Source organism: Ictalurus punctatus, chromosome 7 (genome assembly GCF_001660625.3).
Source record: "Ictalurus punctatus breed USDA103 chromosome 7, Coco_2.0, whole genome shotgun sequence".
In the NCBI taxonomy this organism is placed as follows: domain Eukaryota; kingdom Metazoa; phylum Chordata; class Actinopteri; order Siluriformes; family Ictaluridae; genus Ictalurus; species Ictalurus punctatus.
The window spans coordinates 1758518-1784605 of record NC_030422.2 but is presented as its reverse complement, the minus strand read 5'-3'; the positions used below and the strand labels follow the sequence as shown (position 1 = coordinate 1784605).

Genomic DNA, 26088 nt, shown 5'->3' with positions numbered 1-26088 from the left:
GTCTCTCACTGTTTAAATAAATCTACCATTAAAATTATAGACTGATCATTTCTTTGTCAGTGGGCAAACGTACAAAATCAGCAGGGGATCAAATACTTTTTTCCCCTCACTGTACAGTGATGAGTAAAGATGTGTATGTCAGAATTATTGTTTTCTAGCACCATGTTTTCTTCTTTTTATTAAGTATAACTGTTAAAATTGTAATCAAATCATACCCATGCAGTTATTTCTAGTATTATTGTGTATCTCTTACCTTTAGTTTCTTGTACCCTTGCTGTCACTCAGTGTTCCTAAAGATGAATATTCAGGAAAACAGGATGGAAACACACTGTAACTCAGACATGAATCAATAGTGAAAAAGATCTAAATGATCAGAACAGTAACTTGATTAATTTTAGGTTTCAGTCAGTTTTCCTAACTGTGATCTACATTTACTTCATGAGTAGTGATTGTTAAAATGACTCAGTCCACCTCTGACAGAACTTAATCATTTACATGTGGCAGATATACTGTATTCCATTTTAAAATCTTTCTACGTTTAAATAATGCTGTTGGGAATTAATTCATACATACTTTTTTAATTTTATTTTTTTATAGGGAGTCCTAAAGCTGTGGTGACCATAAAGCCTGATAAACATGTGTTCAGAGGAGAGACTGTGACTCTCAGATGTGAAATACAGGGAGGAGGAGACACTGAGTGGACATACAGCTGGTATAAGAAAGATAACACACTCTACCCATACCTCACAACACAGGAGTTCAGCTTCAGCTCAGTTAGAAATGATGACAGTGCTGAATACACCTGCAGAGGGAGGAGAAGTGACTCTCAGAGCTCAGAGATCAGTGATGCTGTTACACTGACTGTATCAGGTGAGTGTGTGAGTTTATGTTATTACTTTTTGTTATAATATGCTATTACTTTTCTTTATATTATATGTAAAATGTATCAGTAATTTCAGCTTTCAGATTTGTTCCAGATTATTTTCATTGAGCTACACTGTAACTGAGTCTCATTACAATAACTTTACAGCTTCCTTCTGTCTGTTTAATCTTAATTTTCACTTTTCTATCTTAAAGCCTCGAATTCCCTTCAATACTGCTCAAGACAGGAATCATCACTTATTACTCAGTCTGACTGGTGGAATATAATTTTGTCTTTGATTTTATTTAAAATCAACATACTTTCACCTTTGACTTTATTTAAAATTTTTAGAAAGTCATTGATATGTATAAGAAACATGTTCTTCAATTAATAGTCAAGCTGATGCTACTGTCAAGTTTCTGCATGTTTGAAAAAGATTTGAAGGTTTCACTGTTGTGGCTTCACAGTAAAGATCTGTACGTTTAGTTGAGTGAAGAAGATTTTTAAATAGATACTGATGTGTGCAGTTGGTGATGCAGGTTGTGTCTACACACTTTACCCCATTTTTCTTTAACATGCGCACACAAGAACACATCTCAGTCCAACACAGAGTCTCTGTAACACATCAGCTGTACCAAAGAGCACGACCTTCACTGTCTGGAGTCATTCAGCTATAAACATCTGCTTGTTAAAAATAATAAAAAATGTGCACTCTAGCAAGAAAATCACAAAGTCATATAATGATTTTCAATACTGACGACGTTATCAGATTTGTAAATATAATCGGATAAATGCAGGAATATTGGGACAGTTAAACCTATAATTATTTATTTTCTAGCTTGATAAATGTATGTAAAAACATATGTTACTGAGGCCTTGCAGTGGAAGTGCTTGATACAAATTACATGACTTCATTCATGTCACATCATATAAGAGGGCGTGGTCTGAACCAAACAGGAGATTTAACTTATTATTTAATTTAACCTTTATTTAATCAAGTGAAGAATCATTGAGATTAAAAATCTCTTTTCAAGAGAGACCTGGGCAAGACGGCAGCATACAGCGTTTCAACATGCAAAACATAGAAGCAATTATACAGCAGAGTTAGCATAGCATCAAAGCATCCATAAAACTGACCTAAAAGTTTCTTGAGGTAGAAAAATGACACACATTGTATAGTTTTTTAAATGAGGTTCTAAAATTGTTATTTAAGATGCATATAGACCTGATAAACTGTAACAAAATAAGCAGAGAGTTAGTGCAAATCATGTACAGATATTTATCATTTGATTATTTTCTACGTTTTTAAACATGTGTAGGGATCTACAAGTATTTTAAAAGACGTTTATTTTGACACCGCATCTGAGCGTTCCTTAGCTAATCGGAGCACACAAGTGTAGCTGGCGTGTGATATGAGAGGAAGCTAAACTAAATAAAAAGCTGAGTACTACGACCACATGAGGTTGTGATAAAGTTATAAAAGTTAAGTTACACCTGTAGTCTACTCAAGAGTCACACTGTGTTACTGTGATTCAAAGTTGATGTTCTCCAGTACAGCCGAGACCCTGAGTGACGAACACGGTTATGTGCACATCATTGTGTCGGACTGAGTGACGATCCTGAGAGCAGTTAGTGAGCGAGAGAATGACTGAAAAGTGTTAGCCAGTAGAGTGGCTTGGTTTGTTTTATTGCCAGAATTTATTTGACTCTTTCAATGATCAGTACGTGTTATTGGTGACTCAGGGAGACACAGCTGATGTGTTTATTAATCACAGGGGAAGATTTTATTTTTGGATAACGTGGGTTTTGTCAGCATTAACCATCGTAGGCCCATACTTGAATTGTAATCACGTCGGATCCCACCATAGCTGTCTGGGCTTCTCCAGGACAATTGCCAAAGATATTCATGCCTCAGTGAAGAGACATTACCCCACCATCCTCTAGACCTCCTCCAGCGTCTCATCCCCACGTATCAGACGAGTAATATTAACTCTTGTTTTCTCATCAAAGAAGATTTAGGGACTGGACTTTGGTGAGCTTGATAATTAAATCCAGTTTGGAGTGGATGCAGATTTACTTTAGTTTCTGGATTCATTGATGCAAAGAGACAATATAATAGTTTTTTTTAGAACTTGAAAGTGAATATTTCCCCGTAATTGAATGGACCTGAATTTCCTGCATCAAAAAAGAGTGACAGATTATTTATTATGATTTTTTAGGTTTAACTGACAGCACTTAAGGGTTATTTATCTCAAATGATTTCTATTTAATTGTATTTGGTTGAGTTGGAGATTTAACCTCACATTTTCCTTTCTGTAAGATAAAAACTAAGAACAATTACTTTTATTAATGTCATACAGCATATAATTATTAATATTAATAAATATTTCAGTTAATTAAGCTTAAGGTACAGTTTTTGTTTATTTTGAGATACTTATTAGGGAGTAGAGGTGCCTCACCTATCCTGTTAGATCTGAAGAGGGTGGGACTACAGATAATCATACTCATCCTGGATATTACCTTCAGTACTTACTCCATGTGTCTGCCGTGTTGAGTGAAAAATCCGGAAACCCACCTTTCCACATCTCAATCATTACCCACTGCAACACTATAGGTACAAACATACCATGGGGTGGGGAGATTAGGGTTAGGGGTGATTAAGATAGACTGGGAAATTTCTGCAGAGATTTCTACTTAGTGTACTATGTTCATAGATGAGGTCGTGAGAGCGTGGTTAGTGTCTCTTTGTGCCTTCAGGAGACCCGTAACCTGCGAGAGAGAAAAGAAAGTGTGAGACAGCTTGAGAGATACGCACAACACACACCCTGACAGCAACATACACAGTGTGAATTTAAACTTGACTGAGTGAAAGCTGTGAGTCCAGCACAGACCAGTTTCTGCTGAGTGTTTTGATTTTGTTGAAAGTGTTTTGAAAAGTGCAGAGTGAATAAACATGAGCCTGGAGCTCCGCTAGAATTCTGCTTGTATCCCGGGTTTCGGCACCACTGTAGAACCCGGTGTGGGAGAGTGTAGAGGAAGACCCGGGAGACAGGCACAAAGAAACACATAAGTAAATTTGGGCAAATCGGACACAGGTGAGAATCATCAGCGTCAATCGGCATTACCTGCTGATTCGACCCGCCTCCTGTCCGTCCACAGCCAAAGCTTAACCACGCCCCTGCTGACACAATATTATTTTAGCAATGTATATTTATTTGTTTGTTTCTTTTCTGTGAGATGGCAACACTATCCACTTGTATTGATGTTTAGGCAAAACACAAAGTGTTAAAAAACAAGACCATTTCTAAACCTTCCCAATGTGTCTTCCAGTAAAGATTATATGTGTAGTTTGCATTTTGTGTTCCACTTTTGTCAAAATAATCTTTACTCTCTACATCCATAAAAATAAGTTGATGGTATATATCATTTCCCCATTGCATAAAACAACAATATAATCACTGTTTGTTACTAAAAGTGTCTTAAAGCTACATCTTGGCAAAAGAACAGTTACGATTTGGAGGATCGATACCAGCTACCATTGATGATCACCTTAACTCCAGCAAAGAATGCCACCTTGCCCTCTTTTCATGCTGCCCCCACCAATGGCCATAGTTCCTTACGAGCATTCATGTCAGCTTTGATCAGAGCTTCCTTAAATCTTAGGTTACGTGTCTTCAACTATTCACAGCTCTTTGCCTGTTTCCATAGGAGTGTGTGCTCTGCTTGAGAACTGGATGATTGTCGGTCTGGGGTCTCTGTTCGGCTCCTTTGCTACTAAACGATGAACAATGTCTACATCCATTGTCTGTCTGACCTTTTCTTCTGGACTGATAACTTCACATATTTCTATCACACACTGCTTAATATTCTCATCTGCCCTTTCCAGAATTCCAGAAATACTTAGATTCCACCTACATTGATATCGTTCAGCCTTGTTCAGTCTGTCTTCTAATTCCTTTACCTCTTGTTTGTTTCTTGTACATGTCTCTTTCACAGCTTTCATATCAGGTTTTTAATTCATTGATTTCTTTAAAGGCAAAGTCAAGTGAGCGTTTGAACATCAATACTCACAGTATTCTTCTTGACAGTTTCATCCAGACTATCGGCTCTCTTCTTGATCTTATCTCTTGTTGAATGAGTTGATGACTCACTATGTTGTTTTGAATCTCAAATAGTGTAGGTTCTTTTGTTGTCTCTTTCAATTCCATGCTCTTCAATGGTGTGTCAGGTAGAGGAATCAACTATTTGCCCTCTGCTCTTGGATAAGAGTGATCCCTCTCAATACCATTTATCATATCCTCCGTATGAAACGTTGGCTGGTGCTGAGAGGTTTTCTTTGTTTTGGAGGAGGAATCCCACTTTACCTGTGCTGCAGTAGACTTGTCAATGATAGTAACAGCCATTTCACTAGATTAGAAACCGAGGTGACACAGCTTGCTCCATGATGCAGTAATGTAAAAAATAACCAATAGCTTCCAAACATGCTGCAGAACTTTATGTATATTATTTAAAGTATTGTATGACCAAAGTCAATAAACATTCATGGATATTTAGCATCTAAACCTTAAAAAGCGCTCAGATTAAATAACATTCAACTGCTACAGCCACCATCTTGGGCCACCCCCTTTTTGTTTGCATCTAGGCATGAGGAAGATGGTGGCATGGTTTAATTTCCCAAATGGTGGACGAGACTGTGTGCTGGAGTTTGAATTCAGAGTTTTGTGCTTTGAATTCAGTGTAGCAATGGTCCAGTATCCTCTTGCCCCTGGTAGGGTAGGTGATGTGTTGGTGGAAGTTTGACACTGCACGTTTGAGGTTGGCATTGATAAAGTCTCCTGCCACCATGATGAGTCTAGTGTTGAGTGAGAGCCTCATGCAGTTCACATAAGGCAGTGTCCATGACCGCCTGAGGTGGAACATAAAGGGCACTGACTATGATCGAGGTACAGTAGATTCCCGAGGATGGTAGAAAGGGTAACATTTGATGGTCGGGAGCTCCAGGTTGGGTGAGCAGGAGTGTGTGAGTGGAACAATGCTCACGCTGTCACACCCACTGCTGTTTACCATCAGATACACTTCACCTCCCCTTGACTTTCCCGACTCCATTGTTCTGTCCATGTGTGGCAATATTCCAGTGGAGGGAGAAGTTTATCCCACCACTACGCCAAAAATGTGGCATTCCCAAATGGAGGGAAATGTTTATCCCAAATTCAGTAAATCCAACTACACCACCCTGTGGGAGAACCAGGGAAATACACCCAAACCAAAGGCACACAGATAAGTTTCACCAATCGGGGCAATGAACATGAGAGTGAGACATGGGTATGAATATAAAAATGTATATTTTATTATGACGACACTTCAGCATCATTTAAGACTTGACAAAATATGAAATCGCTTTCCCATGAAGCACAGTAAGGGTTTTAAAAAACTAAGAACTTCTCCAGGCCCAGGCTTGGCAGGGACAACTCTTCTTTTTTCATTCCTTCAAAGGTCACTGTAAATAATAATAATAATAATAATAATAATAATAATAATAATAATAATGTGTAATACCGTGAAACCGTTATATTTTTTGCGACGGTTATCATACCGTTCAAATCTCATACCGCTGCAACCCTACTCTATTCACCCAGAAAAATAAATTGATGTAGAGTAGAGAGAGATTAGAGACCTGCATCATCACACAGCAGTTATTTTCTGACCCTCACTTCAATCTCAGTGAAGCTTTACATTTAATATCCCTATTTTCATTCTCATCATTTTACTAACTGAAAATTGTAAAATGATTTGAAAGTAGTCATAAGATGTTTAGCGTCATCACAGAGAGAGTAATACTGTTTTACTGTAGACGTGATTAGTGTAGCAAAGACTTCACATCCTGAACTTGTGTTTCATTTCTAACAGAAAAACCTAAACCTGAACTCACATCAGATCTTAAAGGAGATGCACTGACAGGAAACTCAGTAACTCTGTACTGTACAATGATGCCGCAGTCTGCTGGATGGAAGTTTTACTGGATCAAACCCACACAGAGCACTGAGACTGAGACTGAAACACACTCCTACACCATCTACATCAGCTCAGTTAGAGTCTCTGATGGGGGTCAGTACAGGTGCAGAGCTGGAAGAGGAAACCCAGTCTACTACACACACTACAGTGATGCACTCTGGGTAAATGTTACTGGTGAGTAAGAGACTTTCTGTTAAGTGATTCTGCACAACACTGAACATATAAATAACATGTGAGCAGAGTCACAATATAGCAACATGTACACAGCTACATACAGAGAACTCTTTCAGCTAAATCATGTTATTAAAGTTAGAGAGAGACAGTGTGAGCACGGCTGAGCAGGGCTGGTGTGAGGTGAGCTGGAAAGCAAGTGGAACAACACTAGTTTAGCTTTGGTAGAAAATGTCACCAAAACCTGTAAAACTCTTTTAACAAGTTGCTCAGAGGCTGTAAAAGGGGCTTCATAAAGTTACTGCTTCAGAAGCATCAACATGCTCGAGTGGAGACCTGCCTGAGTGTGAATGAGTGAAGAGGACGAGGGTCGAACTTTTATACTGAACCACTGAGTGTAAGAGGCTGTAGAATCTGACAGAATGAGAGAGATTAGAGACTGAGTGTGTATGAGGAGTTATGAACTGATAACAGGTCTCTCTGTGTGTGTGTGTGTGTGTGTGTGTGTGTGTGTGTGTGTGTGTGTGTGAGCGCGTGCGTGTGTGTGTGTTGATGAGTAAGGATGTGTATGGCAGAGTTATTGTTTTCTATCACTAGGTGTGTGTATATATATATTTATTTATTTATTTATTTATTTATTTATTTATTCATTTATTCATTACTTGTGAAATCAGGAATAAAATCATTGATATCATACCAGTGTATCTTTTACCTTTAGTTTCTTGTTCCCTTGCTGACACTCAGCGTTCCTAAAGATTTTATGAAAAGATAAACAGGATGGCCAGCACACTGTAATTCAGACATAAATAAATAGTGTAGATGTTAATTGTCAGTACAGTGACCTGATTATTTTTAGGGCTGAGTCTGTATTTAAAATTGTGATCTACATTTACTTCATCAGTACTGATTGTTGTCTGTCAGAGCTTAATCATTTACATGTGAGCAGATATACTGTATCTACACTCTGAATAGTTACCTACATTCTGTATTCAATTTTAAAGTGTTAATACTTGTGTAAATAATAGTGATGGAAATGAATTCATTTATAGAAACAGTAGTGATTTTGTTTTTGTTTCTTACAGAGAGTAAACCTGTGGTGATTATAAAGCCTGATACACAGGTGTTCAGAGGAGAGAGAGTGACTTTCAGGTGTGAAATACAGGGAGGAGGAGACACTGAGTGGACATACGACTGGTATAGGGACGATAACACATTCTACCCATCCCTCACAGCACAGGAGTTCAGCATCAGTGATTATTACAGTGGTAAATACACCTGCAGAGGGAGGAGAAGTGACTCTCAGATCTCGAAGACGAGTGATCCTGTTACACTCACTGTATCAGGTGAGTGAGTGTGTGTGTGTGTGTGTGTGTGTGTGTGTGTGTGTGTGTGTGTGTGTGTGTGTATTATTACTTATATATGTAAAAGTTATCACTAGTTTCAGATTTTGTTCCAGATTTTATCATATGAATAACACAGTCTCATTATAATGATTTTAAAGCTCCTTTTTTCTATTTTCTTTTGATTTTCACTTTCCTATTTTAAAGTAACTGATTCATTTGATTTGTAAAGAATCACTACAACTTATTAGCTATTCTGATCGGTGTGACATTTTTCCTCAGCTATTATTTAAATTGTTAGAAAATAATTGATATTTAAGAGAAACACATTCTTCTTCACCTAATAGTCAAGCTGATTCTACTGCCAGAGTTTCACTGCTGTGATTTTACTGTAAAGAGTTAAATGATTTAATGACATTATAAAAAAAAGACACTAATGTGTGCAGCATGGTTCAGAATTTGAGAAACGATTTATAAACTCACTGTAAACTTTACAATAAACACTGTATCTAATTTCTTAATTAGACACAAGGATAAAACTACTGCTTATGTTGTAAATGTAAAAGCGGCTCTTCATCATTTCATATCAACAGAAAAACCCAAACCGACTGTGAGTGTGAATCCTCAGAGCTCCGTCTACACTGGAGACAGAGTTACTCTGACCTGTAATCTGAAGTCTACTGGATGGACTTTTCTCTGGTACCAAGATTATCAGGAATCAATTCCCCCGTCTCCTGGAACCAGAAACACCAACACACTCAGTGTAACAGTCTCTAATGAAGGGGGAACACAGTACTACTGTAAAGCACGCAGAGGAAACTACGACTCAGAGATCAGTGATCCAGTTACAATTACAGTGAGAGGTACGTCATGTTTTCTACTTTTTCACTACAGACTTAAAGGAAGACGGTGAAAATGAAATTATTTTATTGTTTCAGTAATTGTTTAAAGAAGTATTATAATTGTGTAATTATGTAACTATATTATATGTTTAATTGATTCTGTATGTGTTTAAAATGTTTTGCTATGTTTCTATAGCGAGACCAAAGCCTGTAGTGAAAGTACAGCCAGCTGAGCGTGTGTTCATTGGGGAAACCGTCACTCTCACATGTGAGAGACAGACTGGAGAATCCTGGCGTTACCTCTGGTATAGAAATAATGAAGAACTCAGTGATGCTGCAGGAAAGAAAACACACACAATCACTGATATTAAAGACTCTGATAAAGGTTATTATACATGTAAAGGAACACAGTCATCAGACCCTAAAAACACACAGACCAGCGATGGTGTTACACTGACTGTATCAGGTGAGTGTTTTATCTCACATATTGTTTATTCCATCAACAGTGAAAAGTGTAGAGGTGTATTTTGTATAGAACACAGTATGTTAGATGCTCTAATGCTGTCAGTGAACTCACTTTAATAAACTCTGCAAATCATAGTACCTTATTATAATAAAATTTATATTAAAAGATGCAGGAATTAAGTGTTTTTGGTTACAAAAAAAAAAAGAAACTACAGAAAACGTTCTTAGAACATTATTTGGTTCCCACCCCACCAAAAAAATAACCAAAGGAAAACCATATGCTAAAGTTAGGGGAACGTTCTGTTTTGCTGAGTATAAGTTGGACACATGCGCTGAATATCCAATCACATCCAATCACATCAGCCAGTTATCCAATCACATGATTTAGTGAGGAATTTATTAAGTAAATGTGATTCCAGTGTGTGTGTGTGTGTGTGTGTGTGTGTGTGTGTGTGTGTGTGTGTCTAAAGTATATGTTAATAATCACAGGACATTATTTCAAAAGCTCACACAGCTGATGTGATTTTTCATTCAGTAGTTAATTTTGCATGCTACGCTAACGTAAACAATAAGCTAATATTAAGTGACTTACATTTTAGACTCAATATTGTCTGTTTTTGTTCCATTTCACCAGCGAAAATAATTCCAAACAAATCCACAGCAGGTCTTGCTCCTTTTTTCCTCCTAATTTCTTTTGTGCAAAATTTTTTAAATAAGAGATTTCTTATTTATTTTATTTATTTTCACAAGGGAATTGTTTTATTTGTTTATTTATTTATTTATCTACACACAATGATTTCAAGTTTGAATTATAATAAAGTGTTTGTTCAAGCTAAAAACTGTAAATAATAATAATAATAATAATAATAATAATAATAATAATAATAATGGTGTGAAAAGGTGATATTTTCTGAGACGGTTATCGTACCGTTCAAATCTCATACCGCTGCAACCCTACTCTATTCACCCAGAAAAATAAATTGATGTAGAGTAGAGAGAGATTAGAGACCTGCATCATCACACAGCAGTTATTTTCTGACCCTCACTTCAATTTCAGTGAAGCTTTACATTTAATATCCCTATTTTCATTCTCATCATTTTACTAACTGAAAATTGTAAAATGATTTGAAAGTAGTCATAAGATGTTTAGCGTCATCACAGAGAGAGTAATACTGTTTTACTGTAGACGTGATTAGTGTAGTAAAGACTTCACATCCTGAACTTGTGTTCCATTTCTAACAGAAAAACCTAAACCTGAACTCACATCAGATCTTAAAGGAGCTGCACTGACAGGAAACTCAGTGACTCTGTCCTGTACAATGATGCCGCAGTCTGCTGGATGGAAGTTTTACTGGATCAAACCCACACAGAGCACTGAGACTGAGACTGAAACACACTCCTACACCATCTACATCAGCTCAGTTAGAGTCTCTGATGGGGGTCAGTACAGGTGCAGAGCTGGAAGAGGAAACCCAGTCTACTACACACACTACAGTGATGCACTCTGGGTAAATGTTACTGGTGAGTAAGAGACTTTCTGTTAAGTGATTCAGCACAACACTGAATATATAAACAACATGTGAGCAGAGTCACAATATAGCAACATGTACACAGCTACATACAGAGAACTCTTTCAGCTAAATCATGTTATTAAAGTTAGAGAGAGACAGTGTGAGCACGGCTGAGCAGGGCTGGTGTGAGGTGAGCTGGAAAGCAAGTGGAACAACACTAGTTTAGCTTTGGTAGAAAATGTCACCAAAACCTGTAAAACTCTTTTAACAAGCTGCTCAGAGGCTGTAAAAGGGGCTTCATAAAGTTACTGCTTCAGAAGCATCAACATGCTCGAGTGGAGACCTGCCTGAGTGTGAATGAGTGAAGAGGACGAGGGTCGAACTTTTATACTGAACCACTGAGTGTAAGAGGCTATAGAATCTGACAGAATGAGAGAGATTAGAGACTGAGTGTGTATGAGGAGTTATGAACTGATAACAGGTCTGTGTGTGTGTGTGTGTGTGTGTGTGTGTGTGTGTGTGTGTGTGTGTGTGTGTGTGTGTGGTGATGAGTAAGGATGTGTATGGCAGAGTTATTGTTTTCTATCACTATGTGTGTGTGTATATTTATTTATTTATTTATTTATTTATTTATTTATTTCTTGTGAAATCAGGAATAAAATCATTGATATCATACCAGTGTATCTTTTACCTTTAGCTTCTTGTTCCCTTGCTGACACTCAGCGTTCCTAAAGATCTTATGAAAAGATAAACAGGATGGCCAACACACTGTAATTCAGACATGAATAAATAGTGTAGATGTTAATTGTCAGTACAGTGACCTGATTATTTTTAGGGCTGAGTCTGTATTTAAAATTGTGATCTACATTTACTTCATCAGTACTGATTGTTGTCTGTCAGAGCTTAATCATTTACATGTGAGCAGATATACCGTATCTACACTCTGAATAGTTACCTACATTCTATATTCAATTTTAAAGTGTTAATACTTGTGTAAATAATAGTGATGGAAATGAATTCATTTATAGAAACAGTAGTGATTTTGTTTTTGTTTCTTACAGAGAGTCCTAAACCTGTGGTGATTATAAAGCCTGATACACAGGTGTTCAGAGGAGAGACAGTGACTTTCAGGTGTGAAATACAGGGAGGAGACACTGAGTGGACATACGACTGGTATAGGGACGATAACACATTCTACACATCCCACACAACACAGGAGTTCAGCATCAGCGATTATGACAGTGGTGAATACACCTGCAGAGGGAGGAGAAGTGACTCTCAGATCTCGAAGATGAGTGATCCTGTTACACTCACTGTATCAGGTGAGTCTGTCTCTCTGTGTGTGTGTGTGTGTGTGTGTGTGTGTGTGTGTGTGTGTGTGTGTGTCTGTGCAGTGTGAACCACGCTTAAGAGGCTGTAGAATCTGAAAGAATGAGAGAGATTAATAACAGGGGTGTGTGTGTGTGTGTGTGTGTGTGTGTGTGTGTGTGTGTGTGTGTGTGCAGACATGCAGTGATGAGTAAGGATGTGTAAATCAGAATTATTGTATTCTAGCACTATTTGTTCTTCTTTTTATTAAATAGACCTGTTAAAACTGTGATTAAATTATACTCAGTCAGTTATTTCTAGAATTATTGTGTATCTCTTACCTTTAGTTTCTTGTTCCCTTGCTGTCACTCAGTGTTCCTAAAGATGAATATTCAGGAAAACAGGATGAAAACACACTGTAACTCAGACATGAATCAGTAGTGAAAAAGATCTAAATCAGGGGTCTGAAACTCAAATTGCCCTGGGGCCACTTTTGGTACCGTCATCTCATAGGTGGGTCGCAAGAGCATTAAAGTACTCCAAGAAAGTGCAATATTCTCAAATGTACTTTTTAAAATTACCATTACCAAATATTTTATTAAACAAATTTAGTAGTCGTAAACATAACCATAACAATACCATAACAATAGCCTAGTACCAATTTCAACATAAATGTAATAGTTCACACACACACACACACACACACACACACACACACACACACACACACAGATTTTTGTTTTGTTTTAATTCTTGCCAGACGCCTGACAGCGCTTCTTCTCACACAATTGAGATACATTTGCCCAGATTGTAGAGGTTGTAGTCGTAACCCTAAGTACAGCTTCAAGATGGGCGTCAGTAATCCTGGACCTGTACTTGCATTTATTAAAGTTCATTGTTGAGAAACGTTTTTCACACAGATATGTGCTTCCAAAAAGGCACAGTAACCGACTGAACATTTTTAACAGTTCTGGGAAGGATGGAGGCAAGTCTCTCAGAAATTGTCCAATGAGATCTGCTTTTCCCTGTGCCTCCCTGAATTTAGTTTTTAGTTCACTGTTACACTGCAAGTCAATAAGTTCCATTTGCAAGACACTTGGGACACTCTGCACATCAACTGAGAACGGGTCTGCAAACATCTGGAAAGTGTCACGGTGTGCCTTGAAATCAGCAAAGCGCTCATCGAATTCCTGCAGTAGGTTGTCAATAGCGGATGTATATTTATCACCAGGGAATGATGTGCCCTCCTCCACAAGAGATCTGCATGATGGGATCTCATGATCATGATCAGGTTTTTTGCAGAAACCTGACATTTCCACAATCTCAGTTTTATGGAGAAGGCTTTCACATTTTCATAAGCTGCTGTGATGAGCTGATCAGTTCCCTGGAGCTTCAGGTTAAGGATGTTTAGCTCATGTGTTATGTCCACTAGGAAGGCAAGATCCATCACCCATTTTGGATCATCAAATTCATGAACATCCATTCTGCCATCTTCCATGAATCTCTTCACCTCTGTTCTTAACTCAAAGAACCTCTTCAGGACATTTCCCCTGCTGAGCCAGCGCACCTCAGTAAAGTAAAGTACATCACCATATGCTCACTCAATTTCTTACAAAAAGGCCCTGAACTGGCGGTGCTGCAGACCCCTGGATCTGATATAATTAATACATTTCAGGACAACAGACATGGCATGTTCATATTTCAGGCACTTGCTGCACAGTGCCTGTTGGTGTATAATGCAGTGCAGAACAACTGCTGGACCTGCTTTTTCCTCTTCTAATTATCTTTGTACCAGCGCAACCAGTCTGTTTTTTTCTGCCTGTCATAGATGGGACTCCGTCAGTTGTAATGCCTACCAGTCGACTCCATGGTAAACGAGCACACTCAAACGCGTCACACAGCTCCTGAAAAATATCTTCCGATGTGGTGCGGCCTTGCATTGGACACAAACTTAGCAACTCTTCTGTCACTTCGAACGCCTCATTAATACCCCTTATGAAAATTACGAGCTGAGCATTGTCAGTTTCATCTGTGCTTTCATCAAGAGCCACAGAGTATACAGTGAAAGCTTTAACTTTGTCACATAAGTGATCGTAAATGTCACTTGATAACTCGCTGATCTGCTGCACCACCGTGTTAGCCGATAGCGCTATATTGTTGAACAAGCTCTTTATTGCTGGACATAAAATAACCGCAACTTTCATCATGCAGTCCTTCAGAAACGGGCCTTCAGTGAAAGCTTTCCGGCTTTGGCGATTAATTCACTCACCACATAACCTGCCTCTACTGCAGTATCAGCTAGCTTTTTGCTTTATGAAAAATACTTTACTGAGATATAAATCCTCTCTGTAGCTGTGGCTCGTGTTGCCCTCTCATCTCCCCCATACTTCCCGTACTGCTCTCCATGTTTAGTCCAATAATGACGCTTGATATTATATTCCTTTAAAATTTTTTCGTTGCATATCAGGTAGGTAGCATTTCTATTACACTAAACAAAAAAAAATACTGGGTAGTCCATCTTTCTTGAAACAGTCTGTGTTCATCATCCACCTTACGTTTTGATTTTGACAGCAACATCTTTGTTCTTCAGCACCTTGCGTGCATTTTGGCCAACTTTGACCTTTACCATAACAAACAAAATGCATTAAAAAAAAAAAAACATAATTGTGTTTTTATTTTAATTATTTCAAAAGGGTAGCTTAAATTGGCATGGAAGCACTATAAAATATCTATTATAATATATTAGATTTGGCGGGCCAGATTATATTGTTTTTTTTACATCCTGTCATGGGCCGAACTGAGGGGGCCTGAAGTGGCCCCCGGGCCGGGAGTTTGAGACCCCTGAAAATGATCAGAACAGTAACTTGATTAATTTTAGGTTTGAGTCAGTTTTCCTAACAGTGATCTACATTTACTTCATTAGTAGTGATTGTTAAAATGACTCAATCCAGCTCTGACAGAACTTAATCATTTACATGTGAGCAGATATACTGTATTCCATTTAAAAATCTTACTACTCATTTAAATAATGCTGTTGGGAATTAATTCATACATAAAGAAGTACTGATTTTCTTTCTTTTTTTTAACACAGTGAGTCCTAAACCTGTGGTGATTACTTTAAGGTCAAGTATGTAAATAATACAAAGTAATTTCAAGAATGAAATAATTTCAAGAGAAAAGCAATATCATCTAAAATAGTTTTATTTATAGCTTATTTTAGATTTTAAAATCATGTCCAATGTTTGGATCTGTTTAAATAAAATTAATTAAATAAATAAATAAATAAATAAATAAATAAATAAAAGATCGCTGTTCCTGATGCAGGTAACATTACATCACAAAAGTTGGGGTGACCATATTCTGGTTTTCTACAAATAGGACACCTTTTGTTTTAATTTTTTTTTTACTACATTCTTTTGAATATCCATGGAATAAAATAAAACATTAGATGCCACGAGTGTACCTTCTGCCATTATTTACACATTTTACTGGCCATGTATACGATAATGTACTGTTATGTAATATTTATGCAGAAATAGAAAATTCTAAATGGTTTACAAAAGTTCAAGCAGCACTGTAGGTACAAACATACCAGCTGACTAGGGCGTACAGAGGCTGAAAGCACTGTGTGGGGACTCGGGACTTTTACACTTGAAAATACAGGTTCATTTCTTCCACCAGCGTCATCTGCAAATTTAACAAATATATATATATATTTATATATTTTTAAAAAGGCAACTTAAGTAAGATTTAGATCAGAATTAGAAGAACAATTAAATAAATAAATAAACTTTACTATACAGGCCTTTAATATCATGAAGTCTGTGTATGGCTGTGTCTGGTGATCTGATGTTACACACAACACCAATAAAAATCTTCTTAAAAATATAAATGAACATGAAAAGAAGACATGCATTGGATTTTAAAACTTATTTTGTGTATTTTGTCATAAATCTTCTTAATGAAAAATAAAATACACTTAATTGTCTGCAGTTTGGTTCCCAGATTAATTTATTCATTTTTAAAAATGTTTATATATTTATACTGAGCAACGAGACAAATTCACTGATTATAGCTGAAGTGCAGCGTCGTGATATGAAGTGATTTTGATAAAGTGACTCATCAAAAGATCGTCACTGATTAACGTTAGCACTTTGCTGTGTTCCCTTCATGTCAGCGCTGAAGTCTCTGTGCACGTCCCAGCTGACACTTATACGGGACACAGCATTAATTTTATTCACAACAGTTAATGACTGTGGCTGTGTGGCATGACCAAACATTATAGTTTTATTTGTCAGTCTCTATACTTTACTTCCCTGAACTGTGCAACTGTGAACTAATCTGTGAAACCTAACTAATTAGCCAGCTAGCTAGCTACCATCCAACATTGCTTAGCCTAGCTAACTATCTAATAAACTATCTAGTGTGCTGTTGTAGCTAACTAGCTTCCTAACGTTAGACAAAGAGAAGTTAAGTGACAGTGACACTAATGTCCTTTGAGATGTTAGTTAAAGGGTTGAATAGGTATTTACCATCGAAGCTTAAGTGGACGAGGACGATAAACCGCACTGTCTATACACCTGCCATTAGGAGATGTAGCAGAAAGAGACGGTTACGCGAGTTGAATTTAAAACAAACCGATTCAGCTGATGGAGCACTCTGACGTAGATCAGAGATGACTGACAGGATGGGGAACTTCAAGGGGCCAATCAGATTTCATCTGGGGCCGGCCAGTGGTCATCTGGCCCCACCCCTGGATCTGCCAGTGCTTGTAGGAAATGTCAATTATCTAAATTGATCTAAAAATAACAATTAGAGGATGCTCTGTGTAGGTTCTCTTTAGGTTGTTACAAAAAAAACCTGCAACGTTCTGGGAAGGTTAGTTTTTGTTTACATAAAAAATAACCTACAGAAAATGTTCCTAGAACGGTATTCGGTTTCCAAAAAACGGGAACCGTATGCTTTTGTGAGGGGAACGTTCTGTGTTTGCTGGTTATAAACTGGAATATCCAATGACATCCAATCACATCAGCCAATTATTCAATCCCATGATATGTTGAGAAAAAGTCACATGACTTTTTGATGCGCATCGAGGAATTTATTCGGTAAATGTGTTTCCATCATAGTTTATGTGCACGTTTTATCAAGTAGAAATATTATCTGCCTCAATTGGACACAATTTTTTTAATGCACATTTTGGAGATTTTATTTGTATCTGGTGTTTCCATCCAGCATTTTTTATGAAATATCCCAAAATTTGCATAAAAATACGTTGATTGACATATGGTTACTGACTTCGATCTGTGTGTGTGTGTGTGTGTGTGAGAGAGAGAGAGAGAGACAGAGAGAGAGAGCTGTCTGGTTGCACTGTAACACACCTACAGTATATGTTAATAATCACAGGACATTATTTTTAAAGCTCACACAGCTGATGTGATTTTTCATTTAGTAGTTAATTTAGCATGCTACGCTAATGTAAACAATAAGCTAATATTAAGTGACTTATATTTTAGACTCAATAATGTCTGTTTTTATTCTTTTTCACCAGCGAAAATAATTCCAAACAAATCCACAGCAGGTCCTGCTCCTTTTTTCCTGCTAATTTCTTTTGTTCAAATGGGAGATGTCTTATTATTTAATTTATTTTCAAAAGGGATTTGTTTTATTTATTTATTTTTACACATATGGTTTCAAGTTTAAATTATAATAGTGTTTGTTCAAACAAAAACTCTTCCGTTTTTATTCCTTCAAGGGTCACTGTAAATAATAATAATAATAATAATAATAATAATAATAATAATAATAATAACAATAATACCAGTAGTAGTAGTAGTAGTAGTGGTAGTAGTAGTAATAATAATAATAATAGTGTAATACCGTGAAACAGTGATATTTTCTGAGATGGTTATCGTTCTGTGCGAATCTCATACCGCTGCAACCCTACTCTATTCACCCATAAAAATAAATTGATGTAGAGTAGAGAGAGATTAGAGACCTGCATCATCACACAGCAGTTATTTTCTGACCCTCACTTCAATCTCAGTGAAGCTTTACATTTAATATCCCTATTTTCATTCTCACCATTTTACCAACTGAAAATTGTAAAATAATTTGAAAGTAGTCATAAGATGTTTAGCGTCATCACAGAGAGAGTAATACTGTTTTACTGTAGAAGTGATTAGTGTAGTAAAGACTTCACATCCTGAACTTGTGTTCCATTTCTAACAGAAAAACCTAAACCTGAACTCACATCAGATCTTAAAGGAGCTGCACTGACAGGAAACTCAGTGACTCTGTCCTGTACAATGAAACCTCTCCTTAATAAGCTGACCGATTTGTGTAGAAGAATAAATAAATATTTAAATAAACTTTTAGTTTAATCTCTTATTTTGCTGACTTCACACTGAAAGCTGTCACTTAAAAAAAAAATAAAATAAATAAATAAATATATATATATATATATATATATATATATATATATATATATATATATATATATATATATATATATATATATATATATTTAACAAAAATAAATATTATATTATTATAAACAAAAATGCTAATATGATATATAATTATTGAAATACATTGAAATATCATAATTATACTAAAATGCTTTATTAGTTCTGAATTTTGCAATGAGTTTATTTAGTTTAAATAAGAAATTTGAGTATTTTGGAGGAAGTGAAAAAGGTTATTTGTGCATCATTATTTCAGTTGTTTAGTTGTAATTAAATGATGGCTTGATAATGTACAGACGATTTATGTGCACTGAATGTGGTTATCTTCAGAATTCCATCTATAAATGTTCTTTCTGATTTAATAATACTGCTGAGATCTAATCTGTGTATTATATCAGTGTAATTTTCTTTCAGAGAGTGCTAAAGCTGTGGTGACCATAAAGCCTGATAAACATGTGTTCAGAGGAGAGACTGTGACTCTCAGATGTGAAATACAGGGAGGAGGAGACACTGAGTGGACATACAGCTGGTATAAGAAAGATAACACACTCTACCCATCCCGCAAAACACAGGAGTTCAACTTCAGCTCAGTTAGAAATGATGACAGTGCTGAATACACCTGCATAGGGAGGAGAAGCAGTGACTCTCAGAGATCAGAGATCAGTGATGCTGTTACACTGACTGTATCAGGTGAGTGTGTGAGTTTGTTTTATCTTGTCATTAATTATATATAAGATTACCACTCTGTATGATTTTATTTATTTATTTTTACATTTGTTGTCCATCAGATGCAGCAGAGGCAGTAGTGAGTGTGTCTCCACTGCACTGGCTGACTGAAGGAGACTCAGTGACTCTAAGCTGTGAGGTTAAACACTCCTCTACAGGCTGGACATTCAGCTGGTACACAGAGGTTCCCTCCAGAGACAGTCAGGGTTCCCTCAGGTACAGTACAGCGCTCCTCTCAGACAGCAGCAGAGGATCTGGAGGCTCCTACACTCTCAGTCCTGTTACTGTGAATCACACAGGAGTTTATATGTGCAGAGCAGAGAGAGGAGAACCAGTCTTTCACACACGGGACAGTAACCTACAGCCACTGTGCATCACTGGTGAGGAAATAAATCAACATCAATGGTGTGTGTGTGCTTGTGTGTGTGTGTGTGTGTGTGTGTGTGTGTGTGTGTGTAGGGGGGATGGAAGGACAGCAGATAAATAAATTGGGAAACTGAAACTTTTACTGAAACAAACTGAAGCAAAAATCTGAAACTTTTACAGTTGTGTAATCATTATTATCTGAGACTGTTTCAGGAGCATTTTATAAACACCAGTAATGACCAGTGAATTACTAAAATCTAATTACTTGATGATTTATAAACATGTGTCAACATAATGTATATTGTTAATAAACAGTGAGAATTAACTCTTTAAACTGACAGTTTATTATTCAGTTACTCATCCTACACCGTGTTCAGTAACTACTAGTTAAGGTGTGTAGTTACTAAATCTGAACTCACTGCTGTTTTCTCAGACTTTAAATGATTAACACTGTATTTTTTTGCTTTTGACATTTTTTATTTGAAAATGTCTTTGAAGATAAGACAAGTGCATACTATCTACATATTTTTTTTTATCATATTGCTTTATTTTACATGCTCAGTGATGACATTTTAATTGTTCATGATGTTTACCTATCTATCTATCATTAATTTTCCATATGTAATCTGTTCTGTTCACAACCATAATATATAATGTGTGTGTTTCAGGTGAATCTCCTCCAGTGTCTCTGATCATCAATCCCAGCAGAACTCAACACTTTACTGCTGACTCTCTCTCACTGAGCTGTGAGGACCAGAGTGACTCTACTGGATGGACAGTGAGAGGATACACACACAGTGAGGCAGTGTCTGATTGTTCATCAGTTTCAGGATCTACATGTAACATCAGCTCCCTCTCTACATCACACACTGGAGTTTACTGGTGTCAGTCTGAATCTGGAGGACGCAGTAATCCTGTCAACATCACAGTGCACCGTGAGTCTTCAATGTTCTCATCAGTAATATTTTAATATACATACCTGGACCTAACATTTACAAAAAAATCAATTCTAAAGTATTGTAACGAAATGAAGTGATATTCTCTCTGCATCACTCTGCCTTGGTTAACATAACTGCATAGTTGTACATTTACATAACCTTAATACATGATGAAAACTTTAATGTATAAACTACACTCATAGTTAGTTCTTACGTTACGTCCATGCTCTTTAAGATTTATGATGTTACTTGTGTTTCAGGCAGAATAGCACTATTAGCTACAAAACCTAAACATGTTCTATATCCAAACTCCAAATCTACCATTCATATTTACATATATATCTAACACATGGTCCATCTCTGTACACGGGCAAGAGTCTGAGGGCTTTAGTTACAGAAACCTAGCAGTATGAAGTAAATGCAGTATCACTTTATCTAGCTTTATAAATAGAAATAAAAGTTTGTCGTGACATTAGTTGTGAGCTAAAGCTAGCCAGTGAACTGTGTATCCTAGGTAGATATGGCCAGCAGATATGTACAAGAAGATATTTATTATTCATAAAACCCATGAGTAAAACAACAAACAACAACATTAAACATACAACCCTCTGCTCATCAGATAATTAATTTAGCACATACATAGCTATAGCCAACAACTTACCTGATATAAAGTGCTCCTTATAGAGAATGGAGTGTTTTAGAAATCGAATGCCATTATTTTTTGCCTGCTGTTGTCACATCTTCCACAATCTTTTGGTCATAAATATGGCAGTGTGGTCATACAGTAATGCTACATGAAATAGATAGAGGTCTGAATGTTAGAATTATATTTGTATTTTAGACACTGTGTGTTTTCAGTGTCTTCTTTCTCTTTCCTACAGATGGTCATGTGATCCTGGACAGTCCTGTCCATCCTGTGACTGAGGGACATCCTCTGACTTTACATTGTTTATCTCGCAACTCAAAGATCTCAGCTTCTGGTGTTGATTTCTATAAAGATAGTTCAGTTGTCCAGTCCCAGACTACAGGAGAGATGACCATCAGTACTGTCTCAAAGTCAGATGAAGGTTTCTACCACTGTAAACACCCAGAGAGAGGAGAGTCACCCAAAAGCTGGGTTTCAGTCAGAGGTGAGAAATAATTCGTATATTAATTTAAATAAAATTTTTGCTGTTTTGGAGTCAGTTTTCCATTCTTAAAGCATTTTCACAATATTTATTATGACTTATTGCTTCTTTACACTTTCTAAGCAACTCTATATTTATTACTGTTTCGAATTTACAGTGTAGAAATCTCGTTAAACCTGCTTGATATAACACCACTTTTACAGCATTTTTGAGTAAAATAACAAGAAGTTATGTTGCATTTGAAGTACTGTAGACCAGATAAACCTTTGTTATTATCAAAGGCCAGCAGGCTAGACTCTGTGTTAATGTTTAGACAAGATACTTTCATTTCAAGCATTAACAATTTATTTATTGAAGCCCACTTTAGACACTTTACAGTCAACAAACCGTCTATAGGCTGTGACTAACCTGCCAGGTGACTGTCATCAACCAGCCTCTCAGCTCATGCTCAACAATACAGCACTGTCCAAAATCCAGCCTGATTTTTATTTACATTTTGTCTTAGATGTTTATTTTATGTCTTCTACATTATCAGTAGGAAAGAGCAAATACAACTGTCCTAATGTTCAATGAAATGTTCCAGAGAAACGCCTGTATGTTATTAAATAAAGTAACATATTAAGACATCTGTTCAGACTTAATAGAGGAATATTAGACTCATATTTTGGCATGAAGCGTAAATGTATGACCAGTAACTTAATGCTTTATATATGATTAATTATAGTTTATTATTTTGTAAAATATATTATTATTATTTTATTATCCATGGTATTTTTCCCTCCAGTTCTATCAGATGGAAAAGCTCCACTGTCGGTACTGAGGCTCCTCAGCAGTGCAGTAGCGGCCTCTCCGTATGTGCTGGTGACCATCATTCTGGCAGTGAAATGTTACAGAGCTCGAAGTAAGACCTCACAGTGTTCATTAGCCATAAAATTAAACCCTGACATTTAATAAGAGGCTAATTTGAAGTGTTCATGAGTGTGTATTTTACAGCTGACCCTGATGAGGACAACAGATCGTACAGAGTGATAGAAACTGAAGCATCTGTCTGAGTCTCAGGTTATTACATTATTTTATCATCTAGCTTTTATATAACAGCAGCTCCCCGTGCAACAGAGAACACTTTCGTGTATGTGCTCTGTCAGTAAGTAGAGTTTTAGTGATGAGTGGCTGTGATGCTGTTTCTGTGATTTTGGATGAAAACTTTAATTCTCATTGTGCATTATGTTTTTTGTTTGTTTGTTTGTTTGTTTGTTTTTTATGGAGTAATTTATTTTCCTGATGTATTTGTAATACTCCTATGCATTTATTTTTACTATTTAAGCTTTAATTTGTATTATTGATGTTGTTGTTTTAGCTACATGAATTTTACTTTGTTTAAACTGAATATTAATTTTAAAATATTATTTTTAATGAATTTCCCATTTACTTAATTTAGCATTTACTCAGGGATAAAAGTACATTATGGTTTGATACAGTATAATATTTGTAATTAAATGGAGTAATTCTTATTTTGTAATATTTTATGAAGTAAATACCTGTGCAGATACATTTTGGAGTGAAGTGTGCTTTTGTTCTGATAAGTTTTAATATTTTAATAAAAACAAAAAGTCTGTGAAAAAAAAAAATCAGTCTTTACTAAATATCCAGAGGGAATTATCTATGAAAAGATCAGAAACACTTACACATACTAACTCCCAGTTAGGCATTAAGGAAAAACCCTTTTTTACTTTTACTTTTTATTAAGGTTTTACCACTGTGACAATAGCTCAGAAAATCTCAAGATGTGTAGCTCATTTAATGCCTAGTCATCTTTCATGAGGCCTAATGACTTAAAATCATTACCAACAATATTAATCAAAATATTATATCTCATGAGACTTCAGATATAGTTTCAGAAGTCCTAAAGGCCTTACAGAAACATTTTATACTATTGTCACATTCAGCTGTATTTACACACAGTCAGTCACGTCACATTAATATACAGATTTTGTAACATTTAAAAAAATTTGTAAAACATGCTGAATCATCATGACATCATTGACAGAATGTCAGATCAGCTTAGTTCAGCACTTTTGGTACAGAACTACGTTTCTAATGAGCCTTAGTGAACATTTCCCACTCTGTTCATCACTGGGCTTTAAAATGGCTGTTGTGTTTTTGCTTTTCTCAGCAGTGTGAGTTAAACAGAAAGAGAGAGGAGGTGATAAACTGTTTTTGCACTGCTGATCCATCATTTCACATTCTCAGGCTAAAGGCTAAAAGATGCACATGCATATATTGATGCTACTTAACACTTCTATGGGAGGTCCAGATGACTTGTGTCACGTCTCGTGACGTAAGGGAGATAGGGACGGATGCAAGTGCAGTAGGAACAGTTTTATTTAATGAGAAACACAGGCAGGTAAATCCAAAACGTGATCCAAAACATGCAAGAGGTCAGGTGATTGGCAAACAGGCCTACACGGGGCAAGGCAGGAAACTATGTCGTGGTCACCGAAAACAGGGTCGAGAATCAAAACAAGAAACATAAACAATGACTAGGAACTAGGAGCGGAGAAACCAGCGTGAACTAAACAAACTAATCTAAACATGAAACATGGACTATGACTAGACTAATCTAATCTAATATTCCGCGCCATGTGCTAGGCGTGCGGTATATACACAAACATAATCAGCGTTGTAATGGCTGACGACTGAGGGCAATTCAGACACACGTGAAGCAACAACCAATGACAACAGGGAGGAGACACAACAAAACCTAACAAATGGACGTGTCCAAGTGTCACGATTGTCAACAATGAAAAAGCAGGTGCTCGCACACCTTGCTCCGCAGCACGCTGCTTAAAGGGGAAATCGTGACAACTTGTACTGAATAATGAAATAAAATGAATGTAATGAATGTAATATTATTGTGAGTGAAGCAGCTCCACACAGATGTTAACCAGTCAAGTTCATTTCACCAAATACTGTAATAAATAAAAGGGTTAGATTTTGTGGCTTTAACCTTTGAGAAACAAGAAAATGTTGTCCTTCACATTCACAGTGAAGCCAAAATTAAAACCGTCACACCTGCATGTTCCCACTACTGCTAGTTTCTGTGGCATGTGCCAGGGTTTTCAGCACAAACACTACCAACACTCAATGAGATGACCTAATAACGAAAGCTTTACTGAGTCATTTTAGTCTCTACAGCATCTTATCTTATGTCACATTACTTTGCACCACAGAAATGGATCTATTCACAGACAGCGCAGAATAGAAATAACTTGAAATGTGTTCATATCATCCACAGGCAGTAAGTAGAATTAATCAGAAACCGAAGGCCAGTAAAATAAAAGCTTTATATACAGTACAGTGTTCACCTAAACTGGATATTTTATCTGCTAGTCTATTGAAAAATGTTAACAGTAATCAAGACACAAAAAGGAGGAAAATCCTGAGACTCTGTGGAGGTTCAGTGCCACTGCGACCTTCAGCAGCACCAGGAATCTGTGGAACTGTCACAAATTCCCCCTCATTGCACAGCGTGTGTCCTGCAGTGAGTGCTGCTGAGCTTTTGTTTATGATTTGCTTTTGTTTCAGTTTCCACACTTTTCTCATTGTTGGTCTTTTCCCTAATGTGTGCACCTGTTCTATGTTTATCCCATGATTTGTTTGTCTTTTTATACCTGATGATTCTCACCTTCCGTGAAATCTTGTAGGGTTTACTAGTGAGCCTTAGTTTCCTGTTCCTGTGTAAATCTGTTTTTTGTATGTCTTGTGCATGCTTTTTTATTTGGATTATGTATCTGCTTACTTTGACATTGTCTTCCTGTACTTTGACCTCTGCTTGGAATTATGTTGAAGATTATTGGTTGTCCCTTTACAAAGAACACAGAGTTTACTCACTTGTGTCCTGTCTCATCAGAAACAGACAGATAACACACACAGACAGCAACATTCAGACCATCAGA

General features: G+C 36.7%; 1 protein-coding gene across 1 annotated transcript in view; it reads left to right on the top strand.

The window, feature by feature from the left end:
- LOC108267213 (carcinoembryonic antigen-related cell adhesion molecule 5) overlaps positions 1–23662 on the top strand; it is a 36300-nt gene extending 12638 nt beyond the window's left edge. Inside the window, exons 4-15 of the mRNA XM_053681386.1 lie at positions 598–870; positions 6770–7048; positions 8128–8388; positions 8979–9248; positions 9424–9693; positions 10935–11213; positions 19390–19665; positions 19764–20081; positions 20736–21002; positions 21887–22135; positions 22917–23033; positions 23126–23662. Coding sequence (XP_053537361.1) covers positions 598–870; positions 6770–7048; positions 8128–8388; positions 8979–9248; positions 9424–9693; positions 10935–11213; positions 19390–19665; positions 19764–20081; positions 20736–21002; positions 21887–22135; positions 22917–23033; positions 23126–23184 — 2918 coding nt within the window. The 3' untranslated portion in view covers positions 23185–23662. The remainder of the gene's footprint in view (positions 1–597; positions 871–6769; positions 7049–8127; positions 8389–8978; positions 9249–9423; positions 9694–10934; positions 11214–19389; positions 19666–19763; positions 20082–20735; positions 21003–21886; positions 22136–22916; positions 23034–23125) is intronic.
- The last annotated feature ends 2426 nt before the right edge of the window (positions 23663–26088 follow it).